We start from the raw sequence: 15,460 nt of genomic DNA, 5'->3' as shown, positions 1-15,460 counted from the left end.
AAGAGCAAGATATGCAACTGAGTTTCGATTTCATATATATTTCTTCAATGGTTGACAAATTCACTTACAAGAAGCAAGAATGGACCAATACTACAGCAAGAAAAGAATCTCATCGAGTACCTTTTAAGGCATTCCTAATCCTCGACGGCAAACCGTCCCAAGCGTTTCCTTTGATTGTTCAAACTTCTGAATTCTCTCGTGGAAGCAGACCTACTGACCTGATTCAACCTGTACATGCCATCTTTCTCTCTTCTGTAATCCGCAACACATGGTTTCAGTACGGGCAGTGGCGGAAGGTCTCGGTTTTTGCCAGCATCGGGGCTCGTGCTTATTTCTGGAGACAACTCTTTGAAAGACTGTATGATGGGCCCTGAAGAAAGCAAGACAGGTGGTTCGCTTTGCTCAGGTTGGGTGCCCTTTAGCCCGGACGAGCTGCTACTCCAGCTGCTCCTGAGTTCTGGCTTTTGGTTATCAGTTTGTACCTGATGCTCCTGCTCCTGCTTCTGTATTTATTTCGATCATGCATATTCAAGATAGAACGTTCAAAATGCAATTACATTACAATCAAAGTTTAGATTGTGTCACCACGGATGTTTACTTAGGCATGGCATTCGAAGCTGGATGAAGCGATAAAAAAATGACTTAAGGAAGTGCAGAAATTCGAAGTATGGAAGGAAAGACACAATGTTCGCATAACTACTTTAGCGAGACAAAAGTACATTAACATATTGCGTCTGTTTTTCCCTCTTGAAGAATTGAATGAAAGGATGCAAATTTAGTGAAGAGCCTCACCTCTTTGGTTGATTCGCCATTTCCAGTTTGATTCTCAGCAAGAGTGTCTTTCCTCCTCCGTTCACGCTGTGATCGAGCCCGTCTTTTAGCCTTCCGGCGCCTAAAAAAAATAAAGGTGAGAATCAATTAATTAAAGAGCACCATGGGAAATGATGATGAGAACAAATGGAAGCGACTGCTTGAATAGTTCCGCCACAAGGCGGAAACGACTGTAAATGTACCACAGGAAGAAAGTCAACGTACATTTTCTGTTCGTTGGTCTTAATAAATTCTTCCTCCTCGTGGTGGATTATTGGAAGACCAGAAAGGCCGCACGCTAACGGGCTTGTGTAGAAGAACTGCGAGAGAAAGGCATTGCGCAGAATAAGGCCAGTAAATAGACTCAAACATCATATTATGAACTTTCTTCCATTTTTGGTAGCATGAAAGTATGAACTAGAAAAATGTCACGAAAAAACAACAACACGGTTGATCTTGTTTATGGCAAATGTGAAAACTAAGTCTTTCTGGCTAGTACTTACTTCATGTTGCAAGGCTAAAGACGCGCTGCCACGAGATGCAGGGTCCAAAGCGAGAAGAGAACTAAGAAGACTGACAGAAGAATCGGGGAATTCCCTGAAGATCTCTACGAGATTTGACTTGTAAAACTGTCTCGGTCTGAAGGTCGTGGGTAGCTTCATCTTCCTCCAGTAATCCTCTGGTGGCGTGCCGCAGAGTTTGAAAATCTTGTGGAGTTGCTCTACCTGAAGACCCAAACGAGAAACGAGCTCCTCTTAGTGTTTCGATTGACAAAGTGAAAAAATCAGAGCTGCACGAATTCAGGCATTGTTGATTGCCCAGAAACATGAACTGATCCATGTACAATATGATATGTCCAATCAAGAGATCAAGGAGAAGAATTTTACCTAAAATCTAAATGAAATCACCTAGTCCGGTCACTATGATAAGGGATACTTGGAGAAACAGTTATCGTATCTTTAATCTTCATTACCTCATTCCGGCCAGGCATAAGTGGGTGTCCCGCGAACATTTCAGCCAGGAGGCATCCGGCACTCCAAAGATCAATACCGACTCCATAATCGGTTGCACCTAACAGTAGTTCAGGAGCTCTATACCAGAGGGTCACCACCCGGTTTGTTAGAGGAAGCCTATCTCGAGGTCTGTAATAATTTGCAAGCCCAAAATCTGCAATCTTTAGCGTGCCTGTTTTGTCTATCAGTAGGTTCGATCCCTTTATGTCGCGGTGCAGAATTCCTTTGTCGTGGCAGTGTTGCAGCCCCAAAAGAAGCTGATGCATATAGCACTTCACCTGCATGAGTCAATATTTTCAGAGCCACATAAGCGCTTAGGATCAAACTCAGTGGAAGGAACTTTCTTATGGAATTTACTCGAAACCACAAACAAACACTACATTTGTCTACTCCACAATTGGCATCGATTTAGGTCACTAATATTTGCTGATGAGCTATCACAAGAAAATTATTAGAAATTGACGAAAATGTTACAAGGCTCTCTCGCAGATTCATTCAATGTGCAGTGTGGTACACGTACCTGCGGTTCAGTTAGTCGTCCCTCTGGACGGGTGATAATCCTCTGCAAGTCTGACTGCATGAATTCAAAGACTAGATAAAGGCTGAACTGCATTCTTGATGTTGCCAGCCCCTCCAGCTTTACCACATTGGGGTGGTCCAACTCTCGCAGGGTCATAATTTCCCGTGCCATGAATTTTATGCTCTCTGGTTCCGATGTGTCGAACCGAACCTTCTTCAGGGCAACAAGTTTTCCGGTGTCTCTGTCCCATGCTTTGTAGACATTACTGTAAGTCCCCTGGCCTACCTGGAATATCCAAAACTGCATTCTGAATGTCTATTCTGACGAAACTTTCAATCATGATGAATCGAATGACAGTGAATCTGCAAACTACTGAAGATATTCACATCTAACAATTTTAACCATATTAAGAGCCGATCGACATTAGAGCTCTGAGTCCCATATTTCCTCTCATTACTTGATTTCGACAGCTTGGGCATCAAATGGAGAATTCCACTCACTGAGGAGAGATTGTCTTTAGTTTTTATTCAGACAGATCAAGTTCAAACCGGTTATATGAATGAATCATCGTAGACTTGACTCAAAAAGACATTGATCTCATGCTTTCGACAGTGCACATGTTAAGACTAGTGAAAGCTTGGCACCAGATGGTACTTTGAGCCAGCTTTACATCGAAGAAGAACGAATAAAAGAAGTTTGAATTACCTTATCGATCTTGTCATAGGAGTCGGCGCTCTTCGGTACCAAACCTCTCAACACATGTTTTGGAACATTATCGGTGAGCCATTTGGGCCAACCATCCACAAGCTGAACTTGATCATCTCCTGACCATCCACCCTCCCTCCTCGATGCACCATCCTTCTCCAACTTACCTTTGGCCCCACCACTCCCACTCCCACTCCCACTCCCAAACTTCACATCTCCGCTGCCACTGCCACCCCCGCCGCCGCCTCGGCCATCACTCCCGACACCACCTGATAAGCGCCCGCTGTGGTTGTTCCTCAACTCGGGGCTGCACGGCCCGCCCTGGCTTTGCTGTGCATATCCCTGGCTGGTCGACCTCCGGTCGTTCGCGTTCCCTCCTCCTCCGCTGCTCGGGACGTACCCATTGAGCTGCTTCAGCTTCTCCAGGCCTTTGGGGGGCGAGTTCTCGGATGGCTTGGTCTGAACACAGCCCATCGGTTGTCTCTGTCTGGCGGGCTGTTTATGGATTATTTTTGGTGGGTTTTCCTGTGATATAAACGAGGGCAAACAGTGTTACGATGAATAAGACAACGGAGGAGGTGTACAAGAAGATGACATATGGTGAAGCGGGAGAGAGACACAGTGAAGAGGTATAGAAATCAATCTGCAGAGGCCGTCCTTCGGCCGGCTATTTTTGGAAAATGCAGGTGACTGTAGAGAACAGAGGATCATTTCAAATTTCGTTTCATGCTTTTGCTTCTACGTTCCACGTTTTCTTTCCCCCTTTGTGATCCCCGATGGAATGGGGGAGAGAGAGAGAGAGAGGATGAGTTTTTGAGCATCGTTTGAGGAACATCATTTGACAGGACGACGCACGAACAATTCGACTTGGAATTCTAGTCTCGGCCGATGCTGCCACTTTTTATCTCTTTCCTTGGCCAGTTTTCTCACGGTTCGACTTCGATGTGCGACTGGAATCGGTAGTTGCAACTGAAATGTTCATGATTGTTTGAGTTTAGTTTAGAGTAAAAGTGATTTCTACCACAGCTGAAATATCTCTCGTTACCTACTTAGCGTGCCCGTGATTAGAATTGATGGACGCTGCTAACCGTTCATCCGACGGTAAAGCTATTGAAGAGTGGGATTGACTCGTAAAACCTCCCCATCACCTCCGCCCTACACCATCATCGCATCGGCAACCAATGCATGTTGATAAATCTAATTGCAGAAGCACCAACTAGGTGATCGGCCCGAGTGATCCAAAACTTGTTTTGCAAGCCGAAGTTCATGGGTCCAATTCCCCAATCTGTTTTCAATCTCGGAACACCTTTATTAATTTGTGAGGGCGAACCTAAGTTTAGGTGTATTGCTAGTTTAGGACTTCTGCCCCACCTGGTGCGGCTGCAATGATGGACTTAAACAATACGCGTGAGGTTGATCCCAAATTTGTTTAAATCCTTTTATGTGGCCAAAAAAAAAAAAAACATAATGCCCGCGAGAATGAATGATGGTAAGATAATCGAAGAATCTCGGAAGTGGTACTTAGAACCATTGGTGATTAGAAATATGAGTTTAAGTAACAAAGGGAATGTGGCCCAAAAGATTAGAAAGTGAACAACTCTCTCGAGTTCTACGCTTTTGGGGGGGGAAAATCTTGTGGATGCAAAGAAAATTATGAGCTCCAGACGTAGCTTTCCTTAAGGTTCACTCAAACACGCACACACCCCCTCATGAAATGCTAATTATGATCTCCATCCACTCCCCTGCCTTCCCTCCTACGGCCTCATAGATAATCTTTGCTTTCTTGCTCACCTTTCTTGAACCCTATGTCTACAATGACATGAAATTCCATCTTGAATAAATCTTGGGTTCATAAAATGCCTTGAATCGACAGACGGCGCAAGCTAAATCCCGAGCAGGTGAAGCCAAGGACGAATTTCACTATACTTTCTTGTGGGGAGATCAAACTTGAATTGTGCATGCAATAGGCATATGTGAATGAAACGGTTCCTCAGTTACGCACTCAACTTTGTTCGCAACTTTCTTTCGGTTTAACCTTGCTGATCTCTTCATGAAGAATAAATCAATCCCCGCAGCAATATTATGAAGTTCTACTCATGACATTTCTTGAGGTAGAAGTGAAGTATGTGCACATGATATCTCCACAAGAATGTTCCACCGCTTACACAAAGCACTAGCAAACCAAACCATTCGTAAATCTTCTCGTTTAATGATTAGCAATGCGTATATTATGCTTAATGTAATGAAGAGAAGATAGCTACGCTTTGAGCTTCTGAACAGGAAGAAAACTGCTTTCAAATTGCCGAGGCGACGTAACTCGCAGCAAATATGAATTAGGATAAAGTAAGAGCTAATTAAATGCCTGATTCTAACTTCATTATAGTTAATCACTAATCATCCCATCACAAGTAAGAGCTATATATAACTCTTGCCCTAGCAAGAGCCGAATCTTCTTCTTTCTAAACCTCAAGGAAAGATTTCATTCGACAAGCGCTGTTAAGCCACTTATTAAGCTACAATCAGAGCGTCGGGAATCAAGTTTGACAAAATTGGATCCTACTTTAGGATCGTTGAGAGTGTCTGAAGATCAGATATTAAGATCTACTCAATCCTAGACATCTCAAAAAGAGTACATAAAACTAACTTTCTTTGAAGTCGACAACTTATCCTTTTGATAGGATCGACGCACTCATAAATTGGTTGTATCGTCCCTAAAACTACAGTTAACACTAAAGTAGCAGCAGCATACGCTAAATACACACGTGAGGGATTAAATCTGTAAGATAGGAAGAGAGGTTCAGATTCTATAATTTTATCAACTAGAATATGAATTCTTGAAGATCAAAGTCATGCGGGGTCCAAGTTAACATACAAGGAAAGCTTGCTCAGGTTCAGATGGTAAGATAACATCTAGATCGAGGATTTATCAACAATTCGAAACTATAATAAGATGGACGATTCTACATATGAATGCTTTGCTGTCTAGAGCAATGAAATAATTGAGAAATTATTAATAAATATGAAGATTACCATTAGCTCCTGAAAGTTACCAGCACCTGATAAAATTCATGATTTCAACTGCCGAAATTTTAGGATTTTCTTCTTCATAGTAATAAAGTTTTACATGTATAATATTTTTTTGTCATGTAAGTTCTTTATTGCATTATATTTCTTTCCAATGTCTTGAAAATGTATAGTTGCTTTAACCAGCAGAGCGAAGGCGCTGGTTGACAAAACCCTTGGAATATTGCAAGGTACCGTCATCTTGTAAATTCACTAAATCAAGCTGTAAGAATTGACTACTGATCCAATCCTAGTCCAAGTACGAGATCAGGAGAACAGCTTACATGTATGAAAAATTGAGGAAACAATTGAGAGCATCATTCATTCGCAAGCAAATGAAGATCACAATAAAAACATTATACATTGAAAATATTACTGACTTTGAACCAAATTACATACACCAAAAAGAGTTGATGCTATGGGGAACCCAGAGGAGAAGAAGTCATTCCAGATCGACTATTCCGAAGTTAGAGAGAAGTATTTTCACTTGATCCACAAAGTCCGAGCCCGTGGCATACTCTGTCAGCATCCCGACAGCAAAACCAAACATCGCCCATCTGTTTAAACAAATTCGCAACACCCATTTAAGAAACTAAAACTTTACAACCAAGTCAGGAGGCACTGTTTCTTTCGGATAAACAATAGCCAATTGCAGGGGCAAGGATTTAGACGAAATCTATGGGTAAAAAAGAACAAAATGCACCAACTGCTCTTTCTAAGATTATGTGCAATAAATGCAACACATGGGAAGCAGTGGAAATCATGGGAATTAGGAAAAGACATTACATGTTAATAAATAGACAACTATAGAAAAACAGAGATATTTAACTTCCAGCAAGAACATCCCTGACAGAGTGGACTAATGCTTAATTGTCCCAATAAGGTGATAAGACCAAGGCATGATATGTAAAACTCAAACCAGTAGAAGTGTCATATAATTTTGGTCTAATCTTACACACTTGAAGATGGTACATTCAACAATTTCATGGGGATCTAAGGATTTCGCCTGATAAGACAGTCACATCACAACTGAATTGTTTCAAGTGAAAAGTTTCAGTGCACATAGACAACATGATAATATGTCTGACAATGCAGACAACAATGAGAATGCGTTAGAAACAGAATTTGACCCAGAACTATCTACTTGTCCTGATCCGCACATTTTGAACATTGGAAACGAGCAGTACTAGCAAAGAAAAAATGTCCCTCATATCGAATAACTCTGCATAGCCAGGCTTATTATAATAGACCAAATAATTCCGCCATCAAGTAAGGAGCTCATAAAACAAGAGCCCCTTGAATAATCTCGACAGGGGTGAACCAGAACTGAATAAGGAGATGGAAGGCCTTGAAAACATTTTCAGCTTTCGGGGTTGTCAAGAAGCCAAAGGACTCATGATGATACTATCAAAGTGAGTGCAGAGCCGACTACTCTGAAAAAAGCACTACTGCACTTACATGAAGGCAAGTAAGATGACAAAAGAATATAGTATGAAGCCTTTACGCACTTGGATAAAGTAATGGTGGAAACAACGCATCAAAAGAAGGGGGGGATAAGAGAGAGGAATGTGAGGAACCGGACACGAGACCTCATCAATCCGATAATATATTGAACAGAAACACCACCATCCACAGCTTCTACCAATTGGTTGAGTTGGCCTCGCAGCGACTGGCGAGCGCAATAGAAAGGCAGATAATGAACCACAAAAGCTCACGAAGCGTCCCAGGAAACACCCATTTTTTGAATCGACATCATCCCAAAAGGAGACCAATCCAGCCTACATGTGTCACTAGCAACAAACTACTTTAATGTCCTTTAGCTAACACCTAAAAGCACCCTGAATCTGATTCTCAGGGCACAACAAGCACCGTCGTCTCGGTATCACCACTTGATTTTGGATTACTCTAGAAGGGATTTGACAAAAGCAGAATTCTAGCTCAAAATCAACCATATGTTATATATTATATATTATATAAATACCCGGCATAATTCTTAAAAATGCATTTTTTAATCATATCGAACTCGTTAAGGAAAAAAAGAAAGGAAGAAAGAAAGTGACTGAGCTCACCTTCCATTGGAGATTTCGTTCTTGCCGATGAACCCAAAGAAAGGGCCTTGATTGGACTTCTCGAGCTTCTTCTGCTTGAAATACTGCTGCAGCTCCTTGGCCTTCTGCCTCTGGAACTCCAGCGTTATCCCGCCGCCGTCCTCCACAGCCGCCTCCGCCGCCCCCGGGGCGAGCGGCGGCTTCGGCTGCTGGGGCGGCGGGGCGACCGCGGACGACGGCGGGGAGGAGGAGGGGGCGGGAGGGGGACGGGCCTGAGGGGAGGGGCGACGGGGCGCCTCAGGGGCCCTCGGTCTGGGAGCTGCGGATGGTGGTGGCGACGCTGACGACGCTGGGCCTCGGGGCGGCGGAGGAGGAGAATCGGAAGAAGGGGGCGGAGGGGGAGGGCGGGATTTTGAGGCACGGGGCGGAGGAGGGAACGCACATGACGACCGGTCCGATTCTGCTCCCTTCTGGCTCCCTTTCTGGAGTAGTGGTTATTGGAGTTCCTTGGTCGGGACGGGTGTGGTGGTTCTAACTTCTTTCGGACATGATCAAGAACGAAATAAGAGAGAGAGAGAGAGAAGGGGGGCGTCGGGTGCGTGGCGTGTGTGGATAAGACGTGGCCAAGTTTCGTTTTTGGAGAGCTTTGTGTGAATGGCAACTTCCCAGGTGCGCGCTTCGGCTCGCTCTCTCTCTCTCTCTCTCTCTCCTCCCCTATTTAATGAAATTGTTACTACTTGTGGACGTCGATTCAGTTTTATTATAAATTACTTTTAGGATTAATGTTGATAAAAATTCAAATTGATATATTTATAATAAATTTATCCAAATTAATTTTGATGATCATTTTGCTCACTTAAGAAGCGCTAGGATGTGATACTTGTGTTAAAAAATCAAACTAATACACGCGGGATCCATTAATTTTCATTAAATTAAATTAATATCACGAAAAATTATAAATTAATATACTTGTGAAAATAGAGAGTAAAACTCCAACTCAATATGCACGTTAATTATCACGTGTCATTCAACTCGACATTTTTACAGTAAAATTTACTGAAGATTATACTTATGATATTTGCTGGTCAAAAAATTAATTTTAAATAAATTTATCGTCAATGTATCAATTAGAAATTTTTTAGAATACCAACCCATCTTTTTAGTAATTCCGGACTTTCGGATTCCTGGATTCAGTGCAAAAAGATGAACCTTCTGTAATTCATTCTGGGTCATTTGAGCCAACGAGAACTATTACCTATATAACCCATAATGCATTTTGATCGCTAGTCGCCGTTTCTCCACATCGTTTCGGAACTTTCAGTAAAAGAGGAAGAGATACGGAAGAATTTACACTCGCGGCAGTACGCGGGATTTTCAGCTAAGGTATCGTCCATACAATAATAACACATTAATTTATGAATGGATGATGTGCAGCCACACACTACAATAAAGATTAATAAACCTGAACAAGCAACAACCCGAAACGACAAAACTGAAACCCCGTGTCGATCAGTTATAGACAAAAAGCATTGGCGCAACAAGCGGAGGAGAGAGGATATCGAAGGTGGGTTTCACGACCGGCGGGATCGTTCTAAGGGGCACTCAAAATCAGCATACACCCTCTGTTCAGGAGTCGGCCGGCCGTCTGCAATCAACAAGCCCCTCTCTAGCCATGCTTACCCTGATCCTCGACTGCGTCTCTTTACAAGTTGAACATACCATCTTTTAGGCCAAACCACTACATGATGGAACAAGCACAGCTTCTTTCATTACCGTTGTCCATCTCATCATCAGATCCACCGGTTTCGCTGCAATTGGTTCAAAATTTCATCTTAATTATATTCCGAAAGGTAAAATGAGAAAAGGAAAATGAAATGCAGAACAAAGTAGATGAAGGAACACACACAATGACCACCGGTGACAACTGAAGAAACATTCAAATTTTTCACAATATCTATATCCTAGTGCTGTCAGCAATATTTAGCATCCTCCAATTAAATGTCAAAAGAGTGACCTTTTCCTACTCATTGATGACATCAAAAGTACAAAATTGAAGGGCCTATAACAGTTCTTAGACAGTAGATTCTGATGAGTGCATTCAAGACACTAAGTTACTGGGTTATCTAACTTGCTAGTGCATGACATCTAAGTTGAAACGACACAGAACCATTTGATTCGGAACAGAAAACAAACTGTAACAATTTCTTTCACAACCCAAAACCAAAGCCTTTTTCTGTATGAATCTAATTCTCAATGCCAACAGTCGATGGTAAGTCATGAGAAAATTTGGGTAAACATCAGGCCGATTTATTTTGATAGATGAGGACATTAGTCAAACTTGTAGATGGGAGGCACCAAGCAACCACCCATTATCCCCTTTACAATGATTGCCAAAAAGTGTACATACACAACAGACACAAATGTGAAAAGATATGGGTGTTGGACAAGAGTTGAATATTAGATGGGAGGCTTTCTCGAGCGCCAAATATATTTTAATAACTGGGCCAAAAATTTCTATATAGAGCATAAAAAAAAGGTTAAGGTTATTTAAAATAAGTTCACTTAAAACTTTAAGAGTTGTATAGAAGGATTAACACCTGAGGACATTTCCCAACATTTTCTCACATTATATTTCCAAACTTATTCAAACAAATTTATGACAAAAATGAACCCACAAAGCTACTAGCATAGAAATGCAAGTACCTGGAAAAAGCAATATGTCAGTCATATGCCAAACATAAAAGAGGAAATGTGAATTGAGTGGAAACATTCTTAAAGAAAAAGACCAAGACCTGCCATTAGGTCATAGTTGGTATGTACTGGAAGGAAAAGAAACAAAGAAAACGAAAATATGGACACTTGTATGTAGTTTTGCATGATCATGCAAAAAGAAATGGCTATATAAGAGCAGCGTCACTTGAACTCCAGTACAAGTGTAGGGTGCAGGTACAGGAGAGTCTCAAGTGTCTGACTCGAAGAAATATTAGACATCCAGACTTGCTATGAGAATGAAAATATTGACATGTGTCTGGGGACTCATCATCTGGTTTATCTTACATGCATACTATATGTATCAGAAGTGCCATAGCAAAAATTCAATTTATGCTTCCATTTCCCATTCAAGTATACACTGTTTTCTTTAAGTTCATATGTCAAGTATCAATGGGTTTACAGCAATTGTACAAATGCTGACCTTTTCATGAAAAGTAAGTAATTTACACCGTTTTCCTCTAATTTCAGCTAGCCCACCCTTTATTGCCTAGCATGGCTAAAGGATTTGGGCCTTTGGGCACATTACTCTATAAAAAGAAAGAAAAAACAATGAAGACTAAGGAGCCTTTCATTTGGCCTAAAGAAAAGGGCAGTAAGTTTTAGCCTATTCAGTCCCTTTGTGCAAGCAAGTGAGGGAGTATAAAAGATGTAGCAATAGGACAACGTTATCATGCGTCCTTGATTTTCCATTTGAAGGTATTAAGATCAATGGAATGTGACAGGCTGTAAATAGCTCATCATAGAAAGTTGAAAATGAATCACTTCTCTTTATAATAAATGTTATTATTCATTTTTGCTGACTCATTGCTGTTATTATATTAAAAAATCATAACTAAATGGGAGAAGTGGTACAGATAAGCTCCAACCAACTTTTGGACTCCTCTTGTTTATATTCATGAAGGGGTAGTTTTAGTCTGCCTGACAAAAGCCAAGTTGTCTAGAATTGGATTAGTATAAATAGTTGCCTAAAGGATCTCCTCATGCCATAAACTGCTGTTGGTGCAAAAAAGCCAAGAATGTGATAATTGATGACTAAAGCATGTCCTATAATATATATGAGAGAATCCAATAAATAAAGGTTGACCGTACAAGACAGCTTGAGAAACTGCTTCCTCACCTTATGGCAAATTTTTTAAGGAAAATAAGGACAGCATTTCATTAAGTTATCACACAGAGGGAAAAAACCCATTTCCAATTACTCCTTGATAAATAATTTTCATTGATCCAAGTTCATGTAGTGGGATCATGTAATGATGAAATGCCTCCTAGCTTTCCTTCACGATTCCATTTACAATAATAAAGTCAAGCTTTGGTCAAGAATGAAAAGCAAATGAAAAAACAGAAAATTTGGTCTATTTACAGCAATTTGCTCAGTCACAAGTCATTGCATGTCAGACATCTTTTCCTTTGAAGCTCATGAGCTTGAAGACTTTTTTCCACAAAGACTTGCATTACAACTTCTTCTCTCCTGAAACTCTGCTATTCTCAAAATCAATAACATGTACAAAACTCAGCCTCACGCACATTCATTCAATGCTAAAACATGTTTAAGGGACAACAGACATTATATATTCATCCAGGAGTTGAATTTTTAAAAGGTTGAAAGCAGAATCCATCATATCCCTCTTTTACCAATTAACAATTAGCCTTAGCCATCAAGTGATTATTAAAGTGATGGACTTTATTGTATTAATTTAAAGAAACAAATGCTTGATGTAGTCTGACAGTGAAACATATTCACTTGACCTGGCTCCATCAAGCACGACTACACTTTGAAGGATACTTGCACACATAAGAAAAAGATTATCCGAGCTCAGCAAAACTCATACTGTTCTTGTTGAGACAAACAAAATCACAATTCATGTCGCATGAACTCTTTGGTTATCAGGACAATTAGTGGAGAGTACCACTACCAGTAAACAGCTAATGGGCAAGCTTTCAAAAGCATAATATAGAATAAATTTACAGAATCGAGAGGACACAATGCATTTATGAAGTTGGTTTAGTATGTATGCAGAATGGTATACATATACAAGAATTATGCATCGAGCGGATGAGCAGGACTAGCGAATCATCACTGTACATGTGTGACAAAACAATTTAAGTCCCATACCTGGGTTCAAATTCCTTGATTTCCGCAAGCTCACTGCCACAAGCATCTGTCCATTGAACTCTTCGTCCTTCCACTAGACCATGGCTATCTTTTCCATCTTCATTAACAGCCTGATTTTCATTAGTATGCTCCACTGGAACCATGTTAGAAGTCAATGACTTCTTCAAGCTACTACGTAAAGCAACCTTTCGAGCATCATCATCTTCAACAATAGTTGACTGATCCTTGCTTTTATCAGAAACTAATGGATCTGGCACAAATTCCTGCTGTTGGGTTGGGCCTACTTTAAGTGGGGATGGTGTGTCGAGTCCTGCGGAGGCGCGACCAAAGCAAATAAAGGAAGCGCAACCGCGGGAAAGCCGGTTCTTTGTGGAAGCCAGCTGGAGGTCGGTGTCAGGTTCTTGGTCCACCAACTGGTAATGATTCCACGGGGATACTCTCATCTGTTTGTCTTCGTTCTTCTGACCCAAGAGAAGAAGGGTCAGGCCTTTGCTATACCCAGAAGCTGAAGCAGAGAAGAATCCTCCTCCTTCCACTGCCAATAACATTAGTCCTGCTCATTTGTGCACCATCAATCAATTTTGAGAGTATTGCCTTCTCCTCCAAGAATGAGGCGAGTAGCCCTTCATTCATAATATCAATCATTATAAGATTGTTCACACAACATTAAAAGATTTGAGAGAAACAAGATCAAAGTAAATGCACCAAACAAAATCCACCAGAAAATTAAATGTCGAAAAGTAAAACTTGTTGAAGGGAAAAATGAATAAAACAGAAGTAATGAAGTTGAAACTGAATTATATTTATGATCTCCGATGGTTCATTCTCCAAGTGATATGGCTGTTTGATTGCTACATTCCACCCTAAATAGCATGTTGTTTGAATTGACTTTTCGTTGAACCAACCGGAATGAGCGAATTGTGAGGATGCCCAAAGAGCAGGTGACGATAGAAAATAACACACGTAGTTCAGAGAAGGATGGGAATTAGAACAGCCTGAACTAAAGGAGTGCTAGTGTTCAGCTCTTACTACGATTGGTATTATTGCTCTTACTACTATTGCAAAAATGTTTAATGGCTCCTAAGTCCTGACCTTGACGTGGCAAAGGCTAATCTCCGGATGCACTATAACCCTCTTTAGCCAAAATCAGAACACGAGACCTTTGTCTACACAGCCAAGAGAAACAAAAAGTCAAAAAGCACCTCGGAGACAATCGATGTATCACCTCTAGATTTGACGACCCTCAGAGCTCCAATGCCTTAAAAGATTATAATCGCTCTCACAGCCACCCCAGCCAAACTAACATTTAACGCAGAGAGACCATTTCCGATGCCAATTTTAGCAGGTCGTTACAACCTTCATTAAAATCCTCCAAATCGAGCAAAGGAAAGAGAAGAGGATATCGATCACGTTCAAATTAAGCAACGAGCAAGCGGACACGGAAATGATAAGTCTCATCCGATTTCACTCCCATCACAAGCTCCACTCGCAGCACAAAACGACATATCCAAGCTCGAGCAAGCGACAGCATTCCAAATTTCACTGAACATCCCCGCCTCCGAAGCTAATCGAACTTACAAAAAATCAACCAAAAAAAAAAAAGGAGCAACGATGCAGAAATCAAGACGACTCGGGGCGAGCTCAATTCCAGCAGAGCGCTCGCTCATCCACGTCCCCCGACTCTCCCGCCCGCGAAACGACGAAGCAAACGAACAGCAGAGGAATCCAGATCAAACGAGAGAGAGAAAGAGAGAAATAGGCGAGGAAGCAGAACAAGCACCCGAAGAGAGACGAAGGACTGGGATCGCCGAAGGGAGACTGAGAGATCTCCTCCAGCTCAGCAGGGGGGGCGGCGGCGGCGGCGGCGGCGGCGGCGGGGGGATGGGGGCGGTGGAATCGGCGGCGCCGCCGCGGCCCGGAGAGCTGCGCGTCGCGGGATTCGACTGCGGGAGATCGCCGATAGAGAGAGAAAGAGAGGAGAGAGAGAGAGAGAGAGGAGGGAGGGGAAGGGGGGAGAGAAGGAATAGTGAGGGAGGAGGGGGAGCACATTATGGATAGGAATTATTAATTTTTTTATCAAAAAAAAAAAGAAAGAAAGAAAGAAAGGAAGGGGGAGGGGGAGGCGACATGGACAGTGACTGAAATGGCGCATGATAGCGACGGGACCCCATCTCGGTGTCCCACCCCCAGCCCCCTCCCTTTCCCCTAAAATCATTTGTTTTTCCGAAGGAATATTATTGTCTTCTCTTCTCTCCCCTCCCCCGGGCATTATTGTCTCTCTTCCTCCCCCCCGGAAAGGCCATAAAGTTAGAAAGTGCGGTCAAAATTCCCGAATTTCATAAATTGGTGGTTCATTTCGTGGTCCAAGTTACATCTGATTTAACTTTCTCAATAGACTTTGTCAGCCCCCAAAGGT

At 41.9% G+C, this 15,460-nt stretch overlaps 3 protein-coding genes across 5 annotated transcripts; all 3 read right to left on the bottom strand.

The window, feature by feature from the left end:
• Positions 1 to 10: 10 nt before the first annotated feature.
• On the bottom strand, positions 11 to 3,930 carry LOC104450828 (probable serine/threonine-protein kinase At1g54610). 2 transcript variants are annotated; one of them, XM_018876760.2, is made up of 8 exons: positions 3,667 to 3,930; positions 3,049 to 3,573; positions 2,344 to 2,628; positions 1,784 to 2,101; positions 1,314 to 1,535; positions 1,036 to 1,130; positions 793 to 892; positions 11 to 503 (listed from the first exon to the last, which is right to left on the bottom strand). In XM_018876760.2, exons 1-8 carry the CDS (start codon positions 3,757 to 3,759, stop codon positions 135 to 137), a joined length of 2,007 nt encoding a protein of 668 aa, XP_018732305.2. In that variant the 5' UTR covers positions 3,760 to 3,930; the 3' UTR covers positions 11 to 134. The 2 variants fall into 2 exon arrangements, with proteins under 2 accessions (XP_018732305.2, XP_039170131.1); XM_039314197.1 differs by having other exon boundaries at positions 3,702 to 3,917.
• Positions 3,931 to 6,320: 2,390 nt separating this feature from the next.
• On the bottom strand, positions 6,321 to 8,653 carry LOC104450827 (light-harvesting complex-like protein OHP2, chloroplastic; the record flags this gene model as incomplete). Its single annotated transcript, XM_010065531.3, has 2 exons — positions 6,321 to 6,668; positions 8,181 to 8,653. Coding segments are annotated over 2 exons (588 nt in total), but the record flags the coding sequence as incomplete, so codon positions are not given.
• An 849-nt stretch (positions 8,654 to 9,502) lies between these two features.
• On the bottom strand, positions 9,503 to 15,053 carry LOC104450826 (hypothetical protein). 2 transcript variants are annotated; one of them, XM_010065528.3, is made up of 3 exons: positions 14,825 to 15,053; positions 13,045 to 13,667; positions 9,503 to 9,967 (listed from the first exon to the last, which is right to left on the bottom strand). In XM_010065528.3, the coding sequence occupies exons 2-3, from the start codon at positions 13,590 to 13,592 to the stop codon at positions 9,898 to 9,900; spliced, it is 618 nt and encodes a 205-aa protein (XP_010063830.2). In that variant the 5' UTR covers positions 13,593 to 13,667; positions 14,825 to 15,053; the 3' UTR covers positions 9,503 to 9,897. The 2 variants fall into 2 exon arrangements, with proteins under 2 accessions (XP_010063830.2, XP_010063832.2); XM_010065530.3 differs by having other exon boundaries at positions 13,045 to 13,597.
• Positions 15,054 to 15,460: the final 407 nt, after the last annotated feature.

This window comes from Eucalyptus grandis, chromosome 6, assembly GCF_016545825.1.
Source record: "Eucalyptus grandis isolate ANBG69807.140 chromosome 6, ASM1654582v1, whole genome shotgun sequence".
Taxonomy (NCBI): domain Eukaryota; kingdom Viridiplantae; phylum Streptophyta; class Magnoliopsida; order Myrtales; family Myrtaceae; genus Eucalyptus; species Eucalyptus grandis.
Note: the sequence above shows the minus strand (reverse complement) of the source record. Positions and strands in the feature narration are given on the sequence as shown.